Source organism: Ochotona curzoniae, unplaced genomic scaffold (genome assembly GCF_017591425.1).
Source record: "Ochotona curzoniae isolate NIBS_2020 unplaced genomic scaffold, NIBS_Ocur_1.0 contig_4516, whole genome shotgun sequence".
NCBI lineage: Eukaryota > Metazoa > Chordata > Mammalia > Lagomorpha > Ochotonidae > Ochotona > Ochotona curzoniae.
This window is the reverse complement of record NW_024466313.1, coordinates 1835823-1855475: the sequence shown is the minus strand read 5'-3', so window position 1 is coordinate 1855475 and position 19653 is coordinate 1835823. Positions and strand designations below refer to the sequence as shown.

The 19653-nt window shown below is 48.4% G+C and overlaps 1 protein-coding gene across 1 annotated transcript in view; it reads left to right on the top strand.

Annotated features, from left to right (window-relative positions):
- DSCAM (DS cell adhesion molecule) overlaps positions 1–19653 on the top strand; it is a 600899-nt gene that overhangs the window by 133368 nt on the left and 447878 nt on the right. Inside the window, exon 3 of the mRNA XM_040986640.1 lies at positions 1023–1169. Coding sequence (XP_040842574.1) covers positions 1023–1169 — 147 coding nt within the window. The remainder of the gene's footprint in view (positions 1–1022; positions 1170–19653) is intronic.

Below are 19653 nucleotides of genomic sequence, written 5' to 3'. Positions count from 1 at the left end.
CAATCAGATGCAGCTTGAAAAGTCCTTTTTAGATGAGAATGTAAAGTTCTCTGGGCCAGAGTGGTAGTATGTCAGACTCACTTGCCTGCACTGCCAGCAGCGTAAATGGGTGTGGTTCATGTCCCAGCTACTCCAATTATGACCCAGCTCTCTGCTTATGGTCTGAGTAAAGCAGCAGCAGACAATGACCCAAATCCTAAGGCCCTGCACCCTCGTGGGACACTTAGAAGAGGCTCCTGGCTCCTACCTTTGGATCAGCTCAGCTCCAGGTGCTGTGGCCATCTGGAGAGTGAACCACTCTCTGGTTCTGGAGAGCTGGCTCTGCTTCTGATTCCAGCTTCCTGCTAATACGCATTCCTGGAGGCAGCAGATGGTGGCTAAAGTAGCTGGGTCCCTACCAACTCCATGTGAGACCTTGACTGAGTTCTGGGCTCCTGTCTTTAGCCTGGTCCAGCTGCAGCTACTGCATGCTTTTGGGGGATGAAACAAAAGATGGGAGCTACTCTATCAGTGTTCTCTACTTTTAAAGTAAAATAAATATGTAAAAGATGAATAAATATAGATAGATACATCGATTGATAGATAATAGATACTGCCCCATTCATGGTGACTTTTAGGGGTTTGATAAACTGTTTTCAGTTATATCCTTGATTTTAATGTAGAATGTTTATGTATTATTAATGGATATATATGTATATGTGGAATGATGAAAAACATGAAATGTACATGTTTTACCTTTATTTCTCTAACAAGTATATATTTTTTACAGCTCATATATTTGTATTTGCACGTGACACTGTACTTTTAAAAGTTCATGAGAAAATGAAATTGAAAAATACGTCTATTTGGGTACCAACATTTTTGAAAGGCCTCTGAAAAGTTCATGGAAAATGCATTTTATGACAAAAACCAGAATGACTTGACAGCATTCCTAGCTTTGAATTCCCTTCTCCATGAACTTTTCTACGACTCTCCTCAGCTGTCAGCACCTGTCTCACCCAGATCCCCTTGCTGTCTTGCAGTTTTACGGGAGCCCTATACAGTCCGTGTGGAGGACCAGAAAACCATGAGAGGCAATGTCGCGGTCTTCAAGTGCATTATCCCCTCCTCGGTGGAGGCATACATCACTGTCGTCTCATGGGAGAAAGACACTGTCTCACTTGTCTCAGGTAGGCTTTGCGTGGCCGGTGAGCAGGTGCGCGGCTCAGCTTCCAAGCAGGTTTAACAGATGGCCTTGAGTCTCCCTGAGCTGTCTGATCTGTGGATCCCGTGTCATCCAACAACCTGCTGGAAGGGTTTCACGGAATCCTGCAGTGGCACAGCTCAGATTTTCTGCGGTGAATTGATGGATGCTTAGAAATTACTTTCTTGCACCAGCCATTAGGTTGGCCTTTATGAGGGAATTGTAGTTTTGTTTCTGCCAATAGAAACAGCAGTAGCGGCACTGCACCTGGCAGAGACCTCAGGGATGCACGTGTGATTGGTAATCTGAAGCTAAGATCTGGAAAGTGGATACACTGATTTCATCATCTTGTATCTCTAACTTCTTTCTTGGACTCCTGTTAAGAATGTTGGTTTTGGCATTGATGTATATATTTGTGCACCAATCATTGTTTGGTTGATTGCAATGCCAAGAAATGAACCACTGAATATTGTGAGAGTTGGGGGTCTTGACTACTCATGGCGTTGCGGGGATCCCTATGTGGTGTGATCCACCTGCCGACGGCTCTGCCCACATGAGCTCGGTCCTCCTGTTTTGCACTTCCTTGGATGGTGTTTGCTGATTTATCCAAAAATGAGTTGGCTGCTGTGGGAAAAGAACCATGAGGAGTGTAGGTCCATATCCTAATGTAAGAAAGAGGTCGTCTCCTTTCTGACCAATTTGCATGGATATGGTCATGACTGTGTGCTCACACACAGCATACATGATAAGAAACTCTTGACTCATACCAACATTTTCTCAATTTACAGGGAGACTTGGTTTTAACCCCTCAAGAAAACATGATGGCATTGGCTTTTCAGCTCGCTGTTAGCCATAGAACATGGATTACTATTCAGTGAGGATCAGAAGCCATTTTGAGGTCCATACTAAAATGGACATATTTTATCTTGATGCTGTTCCAGGGAACCAAGCTACAATGGCAGTTTCTGTTTCTGAGTGTCTTTTTTTTAAAACAGAGAATTCAAAATCCCTCACACTTGAGTGAACAATAAACTTTCTCTGCTGTAATGTTGATTAGTCATTATCGTTTGTTAGCTTAGGGTTTTGGAAAATGCTGAGCTTAATGATTGCAGTGATCAGGGTCGAGGCTCATCCCACTTGCTCATTGGCTTCCTGATCTCAGCCATGCCTCTGTAGGATCCTTTCGGTTTCCTGAATGGCAGGTGGGCAGATTCTGTGACAGTCCTCCTGCAGAGCCCAGAGTCAGAAAAGCACCGTTGAGTTTAGAAGACATGGGGTTATGAATCGTGAACAGGAGGCATTGGGTGTGTGTCTCCTTCCAGTCTCCCACACTGGGGGACCAAGACAGGGTGAGCCTCTCCCATTGATGAAATTGATACCCGAATTCAGGTCTGCCTGGGCACAGAAATAACACCTGGACCAGTGATGATCTGCCTGGGAGGGTTTCCATGTGGAGGTGAGACATGGCGCTTCGCCTGTGTTTCATTGGCCATGTCTGCCATTCAGCAGGACCCATTCCTGGAAGGCTAAGAGCTGGAAACACGCATGTGTAAGGGAAATGCCTGCCACGGAGTGTCCCACCTCTCGTGTGCTGTGTGTGTCCTGTCTCCTGCACATCTCTGACTCATGGTGTGTTTTTGTCATCTGTGTGAGTGGATATGGTATTTGATCTCTAAAGAGTAGGTGGAGCTAGAGGCCAGAAGGCAGGGTTCAGGTGCTGCTGATGAGGACTGGACTGGAGCTTCCTGTCTTCCTTGCTTCCCTCCTTCCTTCTTCCCGCTTTCCTTCCCTCCTTGTCTCTAACATTTAAAATGTATTTACTGTATTAGTAGATTTATGGAATACAGTGTGGCACCTCGATTTTATTTTTCAGGATTTGTCACACACACACACACACACACACACACACACACACACACACACGTGTGGAGAGAGACTCCAAAGCAGGGAGAGAGAAAGAGAGAGAGAGAGGTGAGTTTTCTATGCACTGCTGGTTCACTTCCCAGATAGCTGTAACAGGCAGGGCAGGGCCACACTGGAGCTAGGAACCTGGGCCTTTATCTAGGTCTCTGCATGGATAGCAGAGTTCAAGCCCATGACTGGCCTATCTTCTGCTGCTTTCCCTGGTCAGGTTAGCAGGAGGCATAATTGGAAGTGGAACAGCCAGGGTGTGAACTGGTGCCAGTATGTGATGCCGGATTCATAGACGGTGACCTACCTAATGTGCTGCACTACCATGGGCCCTTCCAGTTCAAATTTGAAGGAAGTGATACAGAGCAGGATGCAATTTTCTTTTCTCAAAGTGCCCCTGCAGAAACAAACAAACAAACAAACAAAAACCAGTGTCCAGGTATTTATCTCCTAGAAGAGGACAGCAGCAGAAGTTTTTAGCTATTTGGAAGTCAGGCATTGGGAGAATCAGGGGAGAGAGGGCAGGAGGCAGGGCGGGGCAGAGTCCATACACAGGTACTAAAAGCAGAGCCTTGTGAACCTGTAAAGAAGCTGATGTTGCAGGGACAGGTACTTGGCCCAGCAGTTAGGTGCTGCTTGGGACGAATGCCCCCATTTGTGGGTGCTTCCAGTTCCAGCTGCCTGCTTTTAATGCACACTGGGGAAGCAAGAGCTTCTCTGCCCCCTTGGGAGACATGGGCTGGGTTCTGGAGCTCCTGGCTTCTGTCTGCCCCAACCAGCTCTGGTGAGTGTTTGGGGAGGTGAAGCACCAGATGGACGTGTTCTGTGTGTCTCCTTCTCTGGGTCTCTTCTTCTCTTTCTGCTTTTCAAATAAATTTAATTAATACATTTAAAAAAACCTGGCAGATGACAATAGGATTCCAAAGGAAAGGTGTGATCTGCCAGTAGGGCGTCTGGAAGTTAGCCTGAGACTCTGTCCTCAGAGCCGGACCTCCATTGCACTCTGGAGGAGGTCACGGCGTCACAGGGATTGGCACAGTGCTGCGAGACATGGGAGACAAGGAACAGGCCGGCTTCAGGTTATTCCTCATGGGGAAGGCTCCATTTCTCTCCAGTGACCAGGACAGGACACGCCAGGGGCAAGAGTAGCTACGGGGTGGGGAGAGGGGAAGCTGGAGTTCCTGTCATCTTCATCCAAGGGACTGGGCAGCTGGAGAAGTCATAGTGGGGTCCTCAGTCACCCGGGATCATGTTGAACAGCTCCAGGAAGGTGGCTTTTCTGAATTAGCACCAAGCCCAAGAGGGGGTCTTGAGTGCTGGAGGGACAGTGGATGATCTGAAAAGAAGCAGGGGTTTCCATGTTATCAACAACCCAGAGCATCTCCCTTCCCCCATAATGCTCTGAGCTAGTTCACATTCAGCACCTGGTGTGGTCGCTAGCTCAGTGCCCCCTTCTTGGGATGACCTTGTCATCCCAGCCTGCCATGAAGCCAGTAGGACTATTTGTCCCCCGGGGGACATTCCTCCTTGGTTCTGAACACTTCTTTGGTGGCCAAATTCTTCCTATGGAGAAAAATGATGGACTAAGCCAGGGCTGACCAAAGCCTGGGGAGGTCTCTTGCACAGGGAGCTGGGGGTGGTGGCAGTGTAGACAGGGTAGGGATCTTGGAAAGCTGGGTCAGATAGTAGCCATGGGAGTAGGTCAGCTATGGCTCCAGTTCCCAGTGCCAGCCTGGCATCTCGTCTCTGTTTTCTTCTGATAAAATTTTGAGAATCTCACCAGGGGATTCGCTACATTAACATCAAAGACGCAGCCCATGGGTAACTGGATTTGGGAAATGGATAAAACGAACACTGCTATTCCCAGGGAAACGGTCTCTGTCCCTGACAGTGGCCTGACTTGGCTGTTCCAGGCATTCCTGTCTCAGTGACACTAGCAGGGAGGAGTGAATTGCCAGGGAACCCTGAGCTGCTGGATCAATGAGTTCTAGTCCAAGTAGGCTGATCTGCTCTCTGAATATTGGGGAAAAGGGAGCTGATTTCTGTCTGCATTGAGTGTTGAAGGACACAGACCTAGTGTGCTCTGTTTGGGGGTGGGCATCGCTGATCACACAGAGCCTGGGATTTGAGGGACACCCCCTGCCCCCACTGAGCCAATCACAGAGCCTTGGTCCCTAGCAGGCAGTGGATAGGCTGCTCCAGGACTGCCATGAGAAGGAAGGAGCCAAGCTGCAGGAGGATGTGGCCTCAGGCAGGAGGAGGCTCTCTAAGGCCAGCCTTGCATTCCAGCAAGGGGAAGACAGTTAACGGGTACGCTGGATTGGGTAAGGCTCTGCTTAAGCACACTCCGACAAAGCAGACCCAAGTGGGAGCCCTTCCTTTTTCGCAGAAGAGAGAGTCTCGGTGTGGCCCCGTGGGATGCAATGGCTGCCGGCTCTGTGGGGAGGCGCTCCTGCCTGCCCAGGCTCTCTGGGGCTTTGGTTTCACTGTCACTCACTGAGCTGTTCCAGAACCTTCTGCTGCCTCTCTGCTTGTGATGCCAGCCCAGTTCTGGCTTCCATGTGCTTAAGAGTTAAAAGAACAAGATCAGCCTTAAGTTTATACAGGACACCAACCCAACCACACCTGCCAAGTTAACCTGGGATCTGAAAGCCGCCCTAGAGTCATGGAATCAGAGAAGCAGCTCTTGAACGTTCCCTTGTCTAAGAGTGTGAAAGGGGCATTTTCACACCTGTTTATCTCTGTCATCTTCTGACCTTTCATTGATCAGTACACCTGATTTCAAGCTCAGGTGGTTAGATGACATATGCTGTACATTAACTGTGACACATCCATGGCATAGCAAGAGAATCTGACACAGGGTTAGGGAAGGTAGACAGTGCCACCTGATTGTGCTGTGATCTGAGGGGTGAGATGGCTGAGGAGGCATGCCACATTGAGGAAAGACCTGCTGGATTCCTTAAACCATGTATGGTCAGAAGCTTGCCTCTTGCATCCAGGTTGAGAGCTCACTGAGTTGGTATGAAGTGTTACTGCACTGCTGCTGGTTGAGGTCCTGCATCAGGCAGGGCCGTGCTGGGTGTGTGTGAAGGCACTCGGGAGAGCCAGGGACATCTATGGGTCATTGGCCTGCAGAGAGAAGAGAATCGTGGCTCTCAGGTGTGTGTTGTGGCATAGGGCCCCAGAAAGTTCTGACTTTAACTTCCAAAAGATTCAAAGAGGGGAACAGACAGGTAGAGATAGCTGTGACCATGTGGATCTCTTATAAAGGGAAGCAGCAACGGTAGCCTAGAGAATCTCAGGAGAGGCGTGTGTGTGGTGTCCGCACATGTGTGAGTGTGCTGTATGCGTGTGCATGTGTCTGGTACTGTGTGTGAGTGCCTATGTCTATACATGTCCAGTGTGTGTGTATCCATGAGTGTGTGGAACGTGCAATTGTGTGTAGGTATGTGATGTATGCAGGTGTGTTGTAAGCACAGGTGTATGTGGCATGTGATCCATGCTGTGGTCTCTGTATATGTATAGCACACACACGCTTGTAGTTATCTATAAACCCTGTGTGCTGTGAAGGTGATGGGCCAGGAAGCCAGGCTAAAACAAATGACAGCAGGGCTAGATTTGTCCTCAGGAGCACAGCTTTCCTTCCTCTTTTAGGTTTTTTGCTACCACTCCCTGTGTCCATGAACCCCACAGGTCCCTACTCCATTCTGGGAGTAAAAGACCAAGATGCTGACATTTCAAATGCATGTGCCATTCCTTAAACCAGTTCCTGTCCAAGCTACCTTTCTGCCATCTTAAGTTCACCTTTACAAAGGTACCAAGAGGCCCCTCACCCTGGCCTTACCCTGCTCTGGATTCAGGGATTGGCTGGGAGGCTTCACAAGACCCAGGGTGGAGGCGTTTCACAGTGAAAGGACCTGGGGCCCACCCAGTGACAGGGAATGGTACATTAGGTGCAGCTCAGAGGAGGCCCAGCTTGGGCTCCCATCATCCTGTCCCTCAAGGACTGTGCAGGATGCTCCCTTGTCCCCAACCACCTGTAACAGACAGACAACATTGTCCATCTGGGGTACTCAGGGAGATTTGGGCCCGGGGTTCTCATGGAGGAAGGTGAGGGGCAGAGGCTCTGCTTGGGGAAGCACCCTCTGCCTGGCACATAGCCAAATTCCAGACCCTCAGAGAGAATGGAGCTCCTTGTGTAAACTGTGGTTTGCACAGCGAATGTGGCATGGACCCTTCCCACTGGGCAGTTCCCAGCAAAGGGGTGACCTTGCCGTCCTGACTTTACCCTGCAGGACTCTCAGATGTGGGACTGTTAACTCTACGCAGTGCAGATTGTTCTGTGCTGGGACTTCATGTATTTTTTTTTCATGCATTCAGTGAATATTCTTTGAGTCATCCCATCACCAAATGCTGGAGAAAGCAAGTGAGTAAGAGCCTGAGCTTTAGGGAACATATTGCCTCGTATCCAGACACCCCAACCTTGGGGTGGCCTCTCTCCGAGTCATCGCAGTGTCTATAAACGCTGCTCCACTTTGAGGTAAAGTCTGTGTTTAGCCCTGAAGGTCCTTCTTCCCGTTCTCCTTTCTCTCTGGTGTTCATGCATTTTTAGTCATGGGAGACAGGTGGCCAGTCATGTCTGTGGGATTTTATGTGGAGCCCAGCATATTCTCTGGCCTGTTATTGATCCATGAGTTTCCCTTTAGACGAGTTTCAAACCATCACAGGATCACTCTCAACATAACAGGTGGCAGTGGTGACAAGTGCGCCATCTGCATCCTCATGAGAACATCCACAGTGCCAACACTGGGCGTTGCAAACCAGGGCCTACACAGGAACTGTGCTGTGGTGTTGGAAAAAAATACACTCAGGACTTAGACATGTAATTTTGATTCACAATAGCTGATTGGCTACTTGTAGAGTGAATCCACACTGTGCTGCTTGCTCCTCACTGGCCTGGAGCTAGTGCAGGAAAGCCATCATGTGTGTCAGTGGCAGGAGTTCCAGAAAGGCAGCCAGGAGGCAGAGCTGCCGTGGAGGCTGTTGACGCTCTGTGGCCTTGCTTCAGAAGGACCCCCATCTGGGTGGCCACCACCAAGAGTCCTCCACTGCCGGCTCCAACAAGGCAGGCGCCACAGACGCCGCAGTGACAACGTGAGTGGGCTGGTTTTCATGGCCCTTCACGGTCCCCGTTTTCCCACGGGTCCTGAGGAGTCCTCGCTGTGTCGCCAACGACGTTGCTCCCCAAGCATTGCCTTGCCAGCCTCCTGCATCCTCTGGCAGCATGCCTCCTGTTGGGAGTGAGAGCAGCTCTCCCCGGGCCCTCTCCTGTCCCAGGCTCTGCCCTGCGCTTGCTTCCCTCGCAGGAGGGCTTTTTCCCTCCCGTGGAATCTCCCATCACAGGGCTACCATGAGTGTTTTTGTACACATTTCCTATTTGATCACATGTTTCAATTTTTGCTGGTAAGACATATTTGAGCATCACTTTAAACAAAAACATGTGGATTCAGAAAGCGTATTTTTGGCTCATTTTTTCCCCCGTTACATCAGACTGTTTTAAAAATAAAGTCAGGTTTTGTTTTTTTTTTTTTTTTTAGATCTTACAACAGTGAGCAGTGCTGTGATCATGTTTCCCCTCCCCCATACGTGTCTGGTACCTCGTGTCATTGGTTCTCTGGTGCTGCAGTCAACATCTGTTTATTTCTTGTGACACAGGTGCTCCAGTCCCCAAATTTTAACAAAAAATTGTGCCAATGTTCATACTGTAAGCTGGCTTTGTTCTTTTGTCTTTTCCCTTCCCTTCCCTTCCCTTCCCTTCCCTTCCTTTCCCTTCCCTTCCCTTCCCTTCCCTTCCCTTCCCTTCCCTTCCCTTCCCTTCCCTTCCCTTCCCTTCCCTTCCCTTCCCTTCCCTTCCCTTCCCTTCCCTTCCCTTCCCTTCCCTTCCCTTCCCTTCCTTTCCCTTCCCTTCCCTTCCCCTTTTTCTCTCCCTCTTATTCTTTCTCAGTATACATATCGAGAGAATAAACCATCTTGACTGCTATTCTTCGCTTTGTGGCTTGGGCCCTGTCCCTCTCACACTCTTGACTTGAATTTACTGTGTGAGGGTAGATTCCAAGGATCCCTTGTGATCCACTTTTTCTATTGGTTTTCTTCTTTCTTCAGCTACTGGCAGAACAAAATGTCACATGGTGTGTGGTGCCTGTTGGCAGGGTGCTGAGGGGCTCCTGGCCTGGCTCTCAGGCAGTACCTCCTTGCTGTGCCTCCACGTGTCTTTCTTTCAGCTCCTTGCTGACAAGGCCCCTGATTCTATCCATTGAGAGCTCACCCTTATGGCCTCACTTAACCTTGCTTGCTTCCTTACTCAAGTGCAGTACATGAGCGCTCAGGGCTTAAGCGGATAGCTTGGGCAGGGCTTAGGTCAGCTCGGAGCAGTCACCCTCTGTTCACGTCCACACAACGACCCTGCCTGCTTGGCCTTTCCGCTTGTTGCAGATTATTATACTCTTGTCTTGGGTTTCTGTCTTTTACCACCCGATCTACTTCTATGCACTTTCTCTGTGGGTCACCCTACCCGACCTCCCACGTCATCTGTGCCCAGTCCACCTAAGCCTTGCACCTGCCTGCTCTCCTGGCTAGTCCACTCAGCATCCTGGCACCGTACGGCCCAGCAGAACTCAGCTTCCTTCACAGCCACATGTGAACTCGCCTTTGTGTTCTTTCACACACTGAGTATCTTCAGATAATAGAAATTTATTTTTATCACAGTTCTGGATCCCCAAAGTCCAAAATGAAGGTGAAGCCAGGGTTATGTTGACTCTGAGAGCACTGGGGAGGATTTAGCTCATACCCCTTCCCAGCTCCTGGCCTGTGTCCTCACTGCTTGGTGCTCTTAGCTGTGTCATCTGCTGTCTTCTTTCATCGTCACGGACCTTCCTCCTTCTGTGTGTCTTTGTGTATTTCCCTATAAAGACACCAGTCATGTTGGATTAAGGACAGCCATGTTCCAGTATGATCTCATGTCAGCCCATCACATCTTCAATGACCCCCTTGCCAAATACCCTCACATTCGGAGGTTCTGGGAAGGAAACTGCTGTGGGTGGGAGGGACATTATTCAACTCACAACCGTAACTAGTCTGACATGCTCTTTCTATTTTTCTGATGCCCTCTCACACATGTTTTTAGCTAGATAACTCCTGCTTGACACAGAGCAAACAACTGGTAAACGTTTATAGGAGTTTCTTAAACAGTAATGATTTTTAAAGGAAAAGAAACAAAAAGTGGAAAGTCATCAGTGCAACGAGAAATGCCCATGCCCGCTCCCTCCCCCTGCTGTCCTTCAGCCCATACGCACCTGCCTTAGCCCTGCAGCTGGCAGCCACACCATCAGCTGCCTCTTCCGCAGCTGTGGGGCTGCCCTTGTGTCAGCCTGGGCTGGGAGCCAGGATCAAGATGATCCAGGGCCAAGACACCAGGGGCTGCACAGAAACATCCTGGCTTGAATTTTTCAGGTCACAGGAGCATAAACTCCCTTTCTGAGTCTAAGTTCTGTAGCTTGTCAAGTCCACGTGTTTCATTGTTCCCCGAGCAAACTTTCTGGAATACACCACATTAGTACTACTACAGGCTGCTGCAGGAAGCGTGGGCTGATACCCCCCCACACACTCACGGCTGTGGACAGACATTGTGATGTCAGGGGCAGTGGATCGTGTGGACTTTGAGTCATGTGTTCCCTTCCCCTAAAGGAAAACGAGGAAGGGGGTGTAAGTGAAAAAGTGAAGAATGACTTCCCAAGTGATCAGTGGCCTAACATTTTTTGTGCATTAAAAATGTTTTCTCAAAAAGGATCCCATGTCCCCAAATCTGTTGCAAATAAGCAGCCATTGTGCTGCCTGAACTATCACAGATGTCGTTTGGATATGATCTGGCTATTCGTTCCGGCAGATGTTCAAACCCCAAAGTCCCGTGGGTTGGTGGTCCTGGGAGGGAGGGAGCTGGATCCGGCTGCAGGGTTAGGAGAGTGGAAGCAGGGACAGAAGTGAGCCCACTGGAAGATGCTCAGATCAATGAGAGAGTGACCTCAGAAGGCACTTTTCTAGAAAAGGTTGGTTAGAAAAGTCACGTTAGGCTCAGCTGCTCGCAATGGTTTGAGGTTAGGCTGCTCCACTTCTGGTCCAGATCCTGCTGATGTTTCTGGGAAAGCAGTAAAGAACAGGACTCATGCTTGGCTTCTGAGAGCCTCAAGGAAGAAGCGTGGCTGCTGGCTTCAGCCTGGCCCAGCCCTGCCCATTGCCACCGTGCAGGGAGTGAGGCGATCAATGGAAGGTCTCTCCGCTTCTCCTTTCACTTTCTCTCCCTGTCTCTGACATCTTTGCAAACACTTCATCAGAAGTAGCTTCCCTCGGGTATTTCGATTATAGTGACAGAAAGCTGGCTGATAAAATCGCTTGGGCTTGGAACTTGCGTGGCTGAACCCTGTGTGGAGTGTTCTGTAAGCAGAGTGGTATTGTTCAGCATCTGGGAGTGCAGCAGACTCACTGAGGGTTGGCTTGCTGGCAGTGGCTTTCCTGAGCAATAGCCTGTCTCAGTCTGGCACACAGTGCCCTGCTCTGGAATGTGGTTGGGCTGTCCTTGATGGGGAAGCATGTGAGTGGTGGCAGTACAGAGGCAGGTTTAGGGGTTCCAGTGGACCCGGAACTTTCAGGCAGAATGGTTTCAGGCTTCTGTTTGTCTTCCACTCTGTCAACAGTCAGCATGTGGCTTTGGATTTGAATAGAGAGACATGATTTGGAGGCCCAAACACTTCTCAGAGCCCCCTGACAGTTTGTTATCAATCTCTGTGTTTCCATGTGTGTATGCATGTGTTTAATAGAGGTGAGAATTACTGAAGTTGGAATATCAGATGGAAAAATGGTCTTCATGAATCTTCTGTCGTAGCCAGTCCCAGGTGTGTATATAGGCATGCATCTACTGAGCTGGCAGGAACTAGAGAGGACCCTGAAGCTGGTGCTGAGGCCTACCCTGAGACCCAGCACATGGCGTGCTGTAGGACCTGGGATTGGCCCCATAGCCATGTGCCAATTTCTTCACCTGCCAAATGGAAACTAGTTTACCTAGCATTCTGTGAGTTTTCTCTAGCATTCCACGCGTGGCTGTAGACAGAGCGCGTGACACGGGGCTTGACGTAAGTGCCAGCCTTTGTGGATAGTCATCTTCTTATCCTGGAAACTGGAAGGGTGGGATACAATGGCAGACATCTGTGTGGTGTGTCTCAGGGAGCCCACAGCACCCCATTTAAGAAGAGGTGCTGAATGCCATGTGCTGACATGGCTGTATGCACTGCCCAAATGCTGTGATTTGAGTACAAAAACACAAGCGTGTTACGCACCTCTTCCCTACCCAGTCAGACGACGTTAAACAACAAGCAGAAATAAGGGACCTTAGGGTTGGCTTAAACACCCTAAGAAAGGTCAGCATGCATATTGGAGGAAAAGGCAAGGGCTTATGTTAAACTGCTTGGGAGACCTTGAGGTCATCAAAATAGCCAGCAACTACTTAGTACCCAAACTCCAGCTTCTTTTCTAGTGACTTTATAGCAGCTCCACTTCACAGATAAGAAAATCAAGGCATAAAGCATTTCAGTCATTTACCCCAGGTTCTCTTCCGGTTATCGATTGAAAGTTCTCTCTATAGAAGATAATGTTTCTTCTTTTTTTAAAAAAAAACATTCAGCTTTCTAGAGGGCATAAACACACAGGAACGACAAATCCTGCCAACGGAATGGCATGGTGGTTATCACAGCCAGGACTCCTGACACTGAACACTGTGTCAAGCACAAACACGCTGCAAGTATAAGAGCCAAGCTGGAGTTAACCTTCAGGGTACTGGCCCATTGGGAGCATTTTGCTGTGGTGTGAGGACCATATGGAGAATAAAATTCTAAAACTAGAGAAACTAGAAATGAAATGATGTCATCTAAGGTAAAAAATGATAGAGTTCAATTTCACTTAAAATCATCCCTTTACATAAAACCATCCCTTCTCATTCACCTCAAAGATGGCCTGATAGCACCCTTCACCCAGCCGGAGCTCAGTGTGTATCCACTGATGAGTTGTTATATTATTCATTGATCTGAGACAAAGCAAGCACCCATCTGCTTGTTCTTTCCCCACCTGCCTACAATGGCCTACAGCCAGAAGCTAGAGACGCAGTTCTCACCCAGTGCCTTGAGCCATCATTGCTGATTCAGGGCACCAGTAGTCAGGAACTGCAGTGAGCTTGAACCTGGGCACTTTGACTCAGGATGCAGAGATCTTAAAGGCCAGACTCTTGGAGCGAATTTTAAAGGATCAACATTTGGATCCAAATGATGGTGCCATTTGCTTTGACATTATTCTCAATGCTTTTAGAATACTCAATACTTTTACTTTTCTCCTACTTCTCTGCAACATGCTATTCTAACAGGCCCTCCTCCTGGTACAGTGTCCCGGGAGGCGAATCAGAGACAAGTCAGGATTTCTCAGCTGACTTCTGCACAGGGCTGACCTCAGGAATCAGCGTGTTCCAGACTCACAAGCCGAGGATGCCTGTGTTCATTTGATGGCATGGTTTTCTCATGTTCTCCTTATGATTTTTACGTGGCATCGCCTGTGAGCACACATGTGCATAGTGTAGCACAGGTTCTTGGAAGCCCTTATGTCCCATGAGCTGCGTCTGCATGCCATGGCATGCCCGTGATCTTCACCTGCATACCATGCTGCTTCCTGAACTGTTGTACCTGCAGCTGAATCACTGTCCTAGAGCTTTGCATTTTCTGCATGATCATGAGAGCCCATGCTACATGTCCAGCATTTGAGTGAGCGAGCGTGCGTGCGGCCGCATGCTATGTCAGACATTGGCCAGGCCATTTCAGCAGGTCATCTCCCAGTGCTGTATGGCTTTGCATGGTTGTGCATGTCCTTAGGACATGGACAGTTCTGGGGAGGCTCCACATGGTGAGTGGGCAGCAGGAGCCCACACCAAGGCACCCCACCAGAACCCAGATGTGAGGGGGAGCATTCCACAGAGTCCTCTGATTTCATCCCAGGACCCACATTTGCTCTTGAACATTTGCTTGTCTGATGAGGAAAGGAGTCCAGAGGGTTCAAGTCAGGAAGCAATGCCAGAGTAAGGACTCGAACTCTAGACTGTGCTGGGCTGCATTTGTGCTGCTCATTGCTTGCTGTTTAAAATATCTTCATGATATTGGAGGGAGTGATACTGCAGCCCATTGAGCTAAGCTTCTGCCTATGGTGCCGGAATCCTGTATCGGAGCACTGGTTTGAGTCCCAAGTCCTGGCTGCTTCTCTTCCAATTCCACTCCTTGTTAATGTACCTGGGAAAGCGGTGGAAGGCCCCAGAGTGTTTGAAACCCTGGCAGCCATGTGGAAGCTCTGGGCAGAGCCCCAGGACCTTGGATTTGGCCTACTCATCTCCACACGCTGTGATCATTTGGAGAGACCTCTCCCTCTGTCTCTCCCCTTCGCTCGGCCACTCTTCTTTTCTAATAAATAAGTAAATGCTTGAGAGGCTTCACTGCTTCCAGGTCAGTGTTTACTATGAAGAAGCCATTGCTTTACAGGTGGCTGTTGTGTGTGCTATGGGCTGCTGTAAAGGGTGAGACTCAGGCACGCCGGTTCTGACTTACACACAGGGCACAGGTTCATCATAACAAAGGAACTACAAATGCTAACTGGCTTTATTTCAAACAAGCTCACTGAAAGCTGCCCTTCCCGAGATGCATCACTTTGAGATAGACTTGTAATGCTGAGTGGCACTTTAATGTCAAATATCTAAAGTGTGTCGTGTGTCTGGAAACATATACCTGTCGTTTCTGAAGGAAAAGAAAAGCAAAACTTTATGACCTATTCTGTTTGGGCTGCTGTAGAACCAATGACCATAGACCAAGTGGCTTGGAAACGAGAGACATTTATCTCTCCCAGTTGTGATGACTGGACATTCTATGAGCATGTGCTGAGTCTATATCAGGGCCATTTTGCTGCTTGCTTGTGGCTGTCCAGCCATCGCCACCCATGGTACAGAGGCCGAGAGTCTCTGAGAAGGCTCAATCCCACACACGACAGCTCCAACTTGATGAGCCAATCCCCTCCCAAAGACACCACCCACTCACTTGCTCACACACCGTCACACTGGGGATTAGGTTCCAGGGCATAAGTGTTGGGGTCCCCAAAGGGAGATAATCGCTGACAGATGAACGTATCCTGGGGCGATGATCAGGCATGTGTTGAGATGACAATGAAAGCTCTGAGGACCCAGCACATCAATTATTTGCATGATGTCACACATCTGTACCTTCGCGCCTGCATCCCTCCTTCTCCCAACCCAGATTAACCTGGTGCTCCTGCTGCAGACGCCTCGGTGGCAGAAGCTGGAAGCATGTGTCACTTTGGCCTACATCGCCTGTTGAAGTCTTCATCCTCATCCTTGAATCCTCTCTTACTTGTCCTTGCTTCCTTTGTTCCTTTTTTCTACATACATTTTTTTTGTGTCCTTCTCTGCCCATTGCGTCATTTTATTATCTTTTACTACAATTGTTCTTGTACCAGGAAATGTAAAGGGCTTTTACAAAAGGCCTTCATTAAGTCATTTTCAGGCTAGGGATGATATTAGGAAAGAAAGGCCATGCTGTGTCCCCTCCCCCTAATTAGATGGTGGAATTTTTAGCTCTTGGCATTGCTATCCCTTTGAATTGAAACCCTATCATTGAGAAAGCCACATGAGTTTGAAATTGAGGAGGGCTGTTTCCCAAAAGGGAATGCCACCAGGCTGGGTCCCTCCGTGCAGAGCCAGAGTGCAAGGCCTGGGTGTGTGGGGCCCGTTTTCACAGCTACTGCTCCCAAGTGACTTGTATGTCATTATTCTAGAATGTACTATTTTCAAATTCTTTTTTAAGAATTATTTCTTTGTTACTTGGAAGTCAGAGTTACAAAGAAATAGAGAGGATGGGGAAGAAGAGAGGGAGAGAGAAAGCTTCCTTCTGCAGCATCACTCTCACCAGCTGGTCGCGATGGCCAGGGAGGGTTGGCTCAGAGTTCCCTGTAGGTTCGTGGTCCCAAGGCCTTAGGCCATTAGCAGGGAGCTGGAGCAGTGACGGAGCAGCTGGGATGTCCGCTGGTGCTGACAGAGGATGCAGCACTACAGGGAAACATTGGCGTGACGAGCCACTGTACTAGCCCCGAAGATTTTCAAAATTTAAAATTTTCAACATCTTAAAGATTTAGAATTTTTATGTTAAAAATGATACAAGAGAATTTGTGGAAGACAGAATTTAAAATGATACACACTATAGCTATCTAAGTCCCCATCTTTGAGGGGGCCCCACTTCTCTCTCTCCTGCTGAAGTCTACACATTTCCTCACCTTCTAAGCAATGGGAAGGAAGCCGATGTTCGCCAGATCCTTGCATTTCTTGCTGCATTTTCTACCGTCTGTCGCCAGCTGATCAGGGTGGCAATGCTGCTGCCGGCTGGGCTGTCCCACAGTTCCTGTGAAGCCGTATGTCCATTTCGGATTCAAGACAAGTCTGATGGTGGCTTGGTCGGGAAGCTTCATGCTTGCATGTCCAGGCCATGTGGAGTGTGGCTTGACTTTTCTGCATCACTTGGTCTCTGTTTACTGACTGTGGTTTGTGCGTGTCAAAGGCAAAACAAAAATGTCTCTTTCTTACTTTCTCAAAGCATCATCATGTTAAATTGTTTTTATAATGAGAACTTTTGTTAGAGCTTTTGTACAACATGGAGAAGCATTTTCTTTCTAGGGAGATTGGTGCAGGTGGAGGACTAATTTTATGTGTTTGAATATATATTTTTGTCCCTCCACCACAAATGAGCTCATCAGTGTTATGTCTGTTTGCGGGTGATGGGAAGATAGCATGCATCTCTCGTTGTTTCTGTTTTAAATTCTGGGTGTAAACAGAAGCTGCTTCTTGCTAATGGTGTCTGTTAACACGTGTGTGCCCTCATAAAATGAGCCTACAGAAGGAGATGGAGGAACTGCAACCCTGGCTTAGGATGCTTCTATTTGGAAGGGTCAGTGACCTTGAGATGACAGCATCGGTATCATTTTTTTTAAAAAAAGATTTATTTCATCTTTCTGAAACAAAATGACAGAGAACAGGGTGAGGGAGAGAGAATCTTCCATCTGTTGGTTTACTTCCCAAATGTCTGCACGTCCAGGGTCTGGGTCAGGCTGAGGCCAGGAGCCTGGGGCTCCATCTGGGTTTCCTAAGTGACAGGCAGACGTCCAGTCACTTGAATTGTCTTCTGTCGCCTGCCAGTTGCCCTAGCGGGATAGGAAGCTGAGCAGCTGGGACTCAAATCAGCACTCCAACTTGGAATGCTGGCCTCAGGTGCTACCCTACCTGTGCTAAACATTTGCAGCCCATGTGTGATGACAGAAAGAGACAGTCAAGGTAAGTGAGAGTAGCGGCCTACGCAACGGTTTGGTTCAGTTCCCTTCAAACACCATGATCTTACAGGTGATGCAAAATCTGGCTTTATGGCAAGTCTCATTGACTTGCTTATATTGTTTGTGATATGATATGATGTTGTATGCGATTGGAATATAAAAACCCACAGAAACACAGCCATCCAAAATGCTTTTCTTATGGTCTGCTTTTGACTCATTTATCTTCAGGTTCAAATCCTTTCCCTAAGGAATTGGGCGGGATAGATACTATGCAGGGGGGCTGTGACTTGCGGCCAGTCACAGAGGACTCCTCCAGAAGGGGCTGCATATCAGAGGGAAGGGAAAGGACAACAAAGAAACCCGATGCATACATTGCATCCCAATTGCCCATGATTCTCCCTGACAGCTGATGATTAATTCAAAGATTTATTGATTTTCCCCCCCTCCCCTTCTCAGCTCAAGCCTGCTGACCCGGTTTTGTTGACAGGTTTGTGAGGATCAGACTGATCCGCCAGATGAAAGCCTGCTACCAGAGGATTCCCCACGGTCTGGAGCAAATATTTTATACTGAGTCTTTATCCGCAGTAACAAAGCACCTGGGAGACACACATCCATGCACTGTGCAGGCTGTGAGGTCAAGGCACGGATGCCAGCTTCACACATCAGCACTGCAAATTGTTTTCATCAGCATGTACTTTGCATGCATATATGCGCTCAGGCTAGGGTGGAGTCTGTCTTTCTTGCTCTTAGCAATAGACCTTAACTCACACTTTGTGTTTTGTTTTTTCTTACAAAACACCTTTATGATGTTGGAATTTTGCTTCCAAATGTGGGAGATGGAGCTGAGCGAAAACAGACCATGCGAGATACAGTGAGGCGTCTCTCAGAGAGGCTGGAAATCTTTTCCCATGAAAGGATGAGGGGGATCGCCATGGTTGTGATCACGCTATGGTTTACTGGGACCATTCACGCACTTGGTTAGACACGGGCAGTCGGCACCCCATCAGGACAGGCCTAGGCTGATTAAGAATGTCACCTTTGAAAAATTAATGCCTTATTAAGTGAAGTCTTGTTTTCCTGCTGGGCGTGAGGCCTGAAGGTCTGGGACAGGATTAGAGATGTGAAGAATGGGGGTTCTTAGAGGCAAGTCAGCCTCCGCTTTGGGTGAGGCCTTTCCGGGGCCTCAGAGGGCATGCTCATGACCAGCATGTCCCAAACCGTGTCTGTGGCACAAGTCAGAAAGTGGATTCTGGTTCAGATGTGTGTGTGTGTGTGTGTGTGTGTTTAAGCTTGATGAAACATTGATGGTAATTTCACTGAATTTGTAAACTGATTTGGGGATCAAATACCTTTTAAGAAATAATCACACAGCAACAGTTTGGTTCTAGGTACCATGAGTTCTAAAATGGCAGCCAATTTTATTTCTTTCAATTATTTGCTTGATTAATTAATATTCGTTTTTGTTTCGTCTTTCCACATCTCGCCCATGTTGGGTCTGTTTTAAGCTGTGGGCTGGTGATTAGGGGTTGCATATGTTAAATGTTTTCATAGGAACAAACATCCATTCCAGGTGGAAAGGTACTAGGAATTCTGTTGTTGCAGAATCAGGTGTACTTTGATTCTGTTTTTATTGGATTCTAATTCCATTTGATACCCTTGGGGCCATTTATCCTATCCTTGCTACTATAAAACCACCATGGCCTGATCCGGAGGGGTCAGGTGGAGGAAAGATGGAGCGAAGGGTGTGAGCACAGGTGGGCTAGCATGAGTCCTCAGTGGGCTGAGGCTGCGCAGGTGCGAGGGGTGGGCAGGGCTAGCTATGCAGGAAGGGGATTGTTGCATGCTGGGAGATGGACAGGACAGTGTGTCTGGGTGAAGACAGTGGCAAAGAGGGGCAGACGCACCATTGGTCAGGCAGTGAGGACACTGTGGATGAGAGGATGTGATTGGGAAGGAGTATCAGGAGAGGCTGCTATGGTTTGCCTACTGTTTGAATTCTTCTCCAAAGTTTCATGTTTGCAGTTTGTTTCCTAGGGTGGTGGAATTGGGAGGGGTAGGCCCTTGAAGAGGTGTGGCCTATCCGGGGGCGGTTGCCC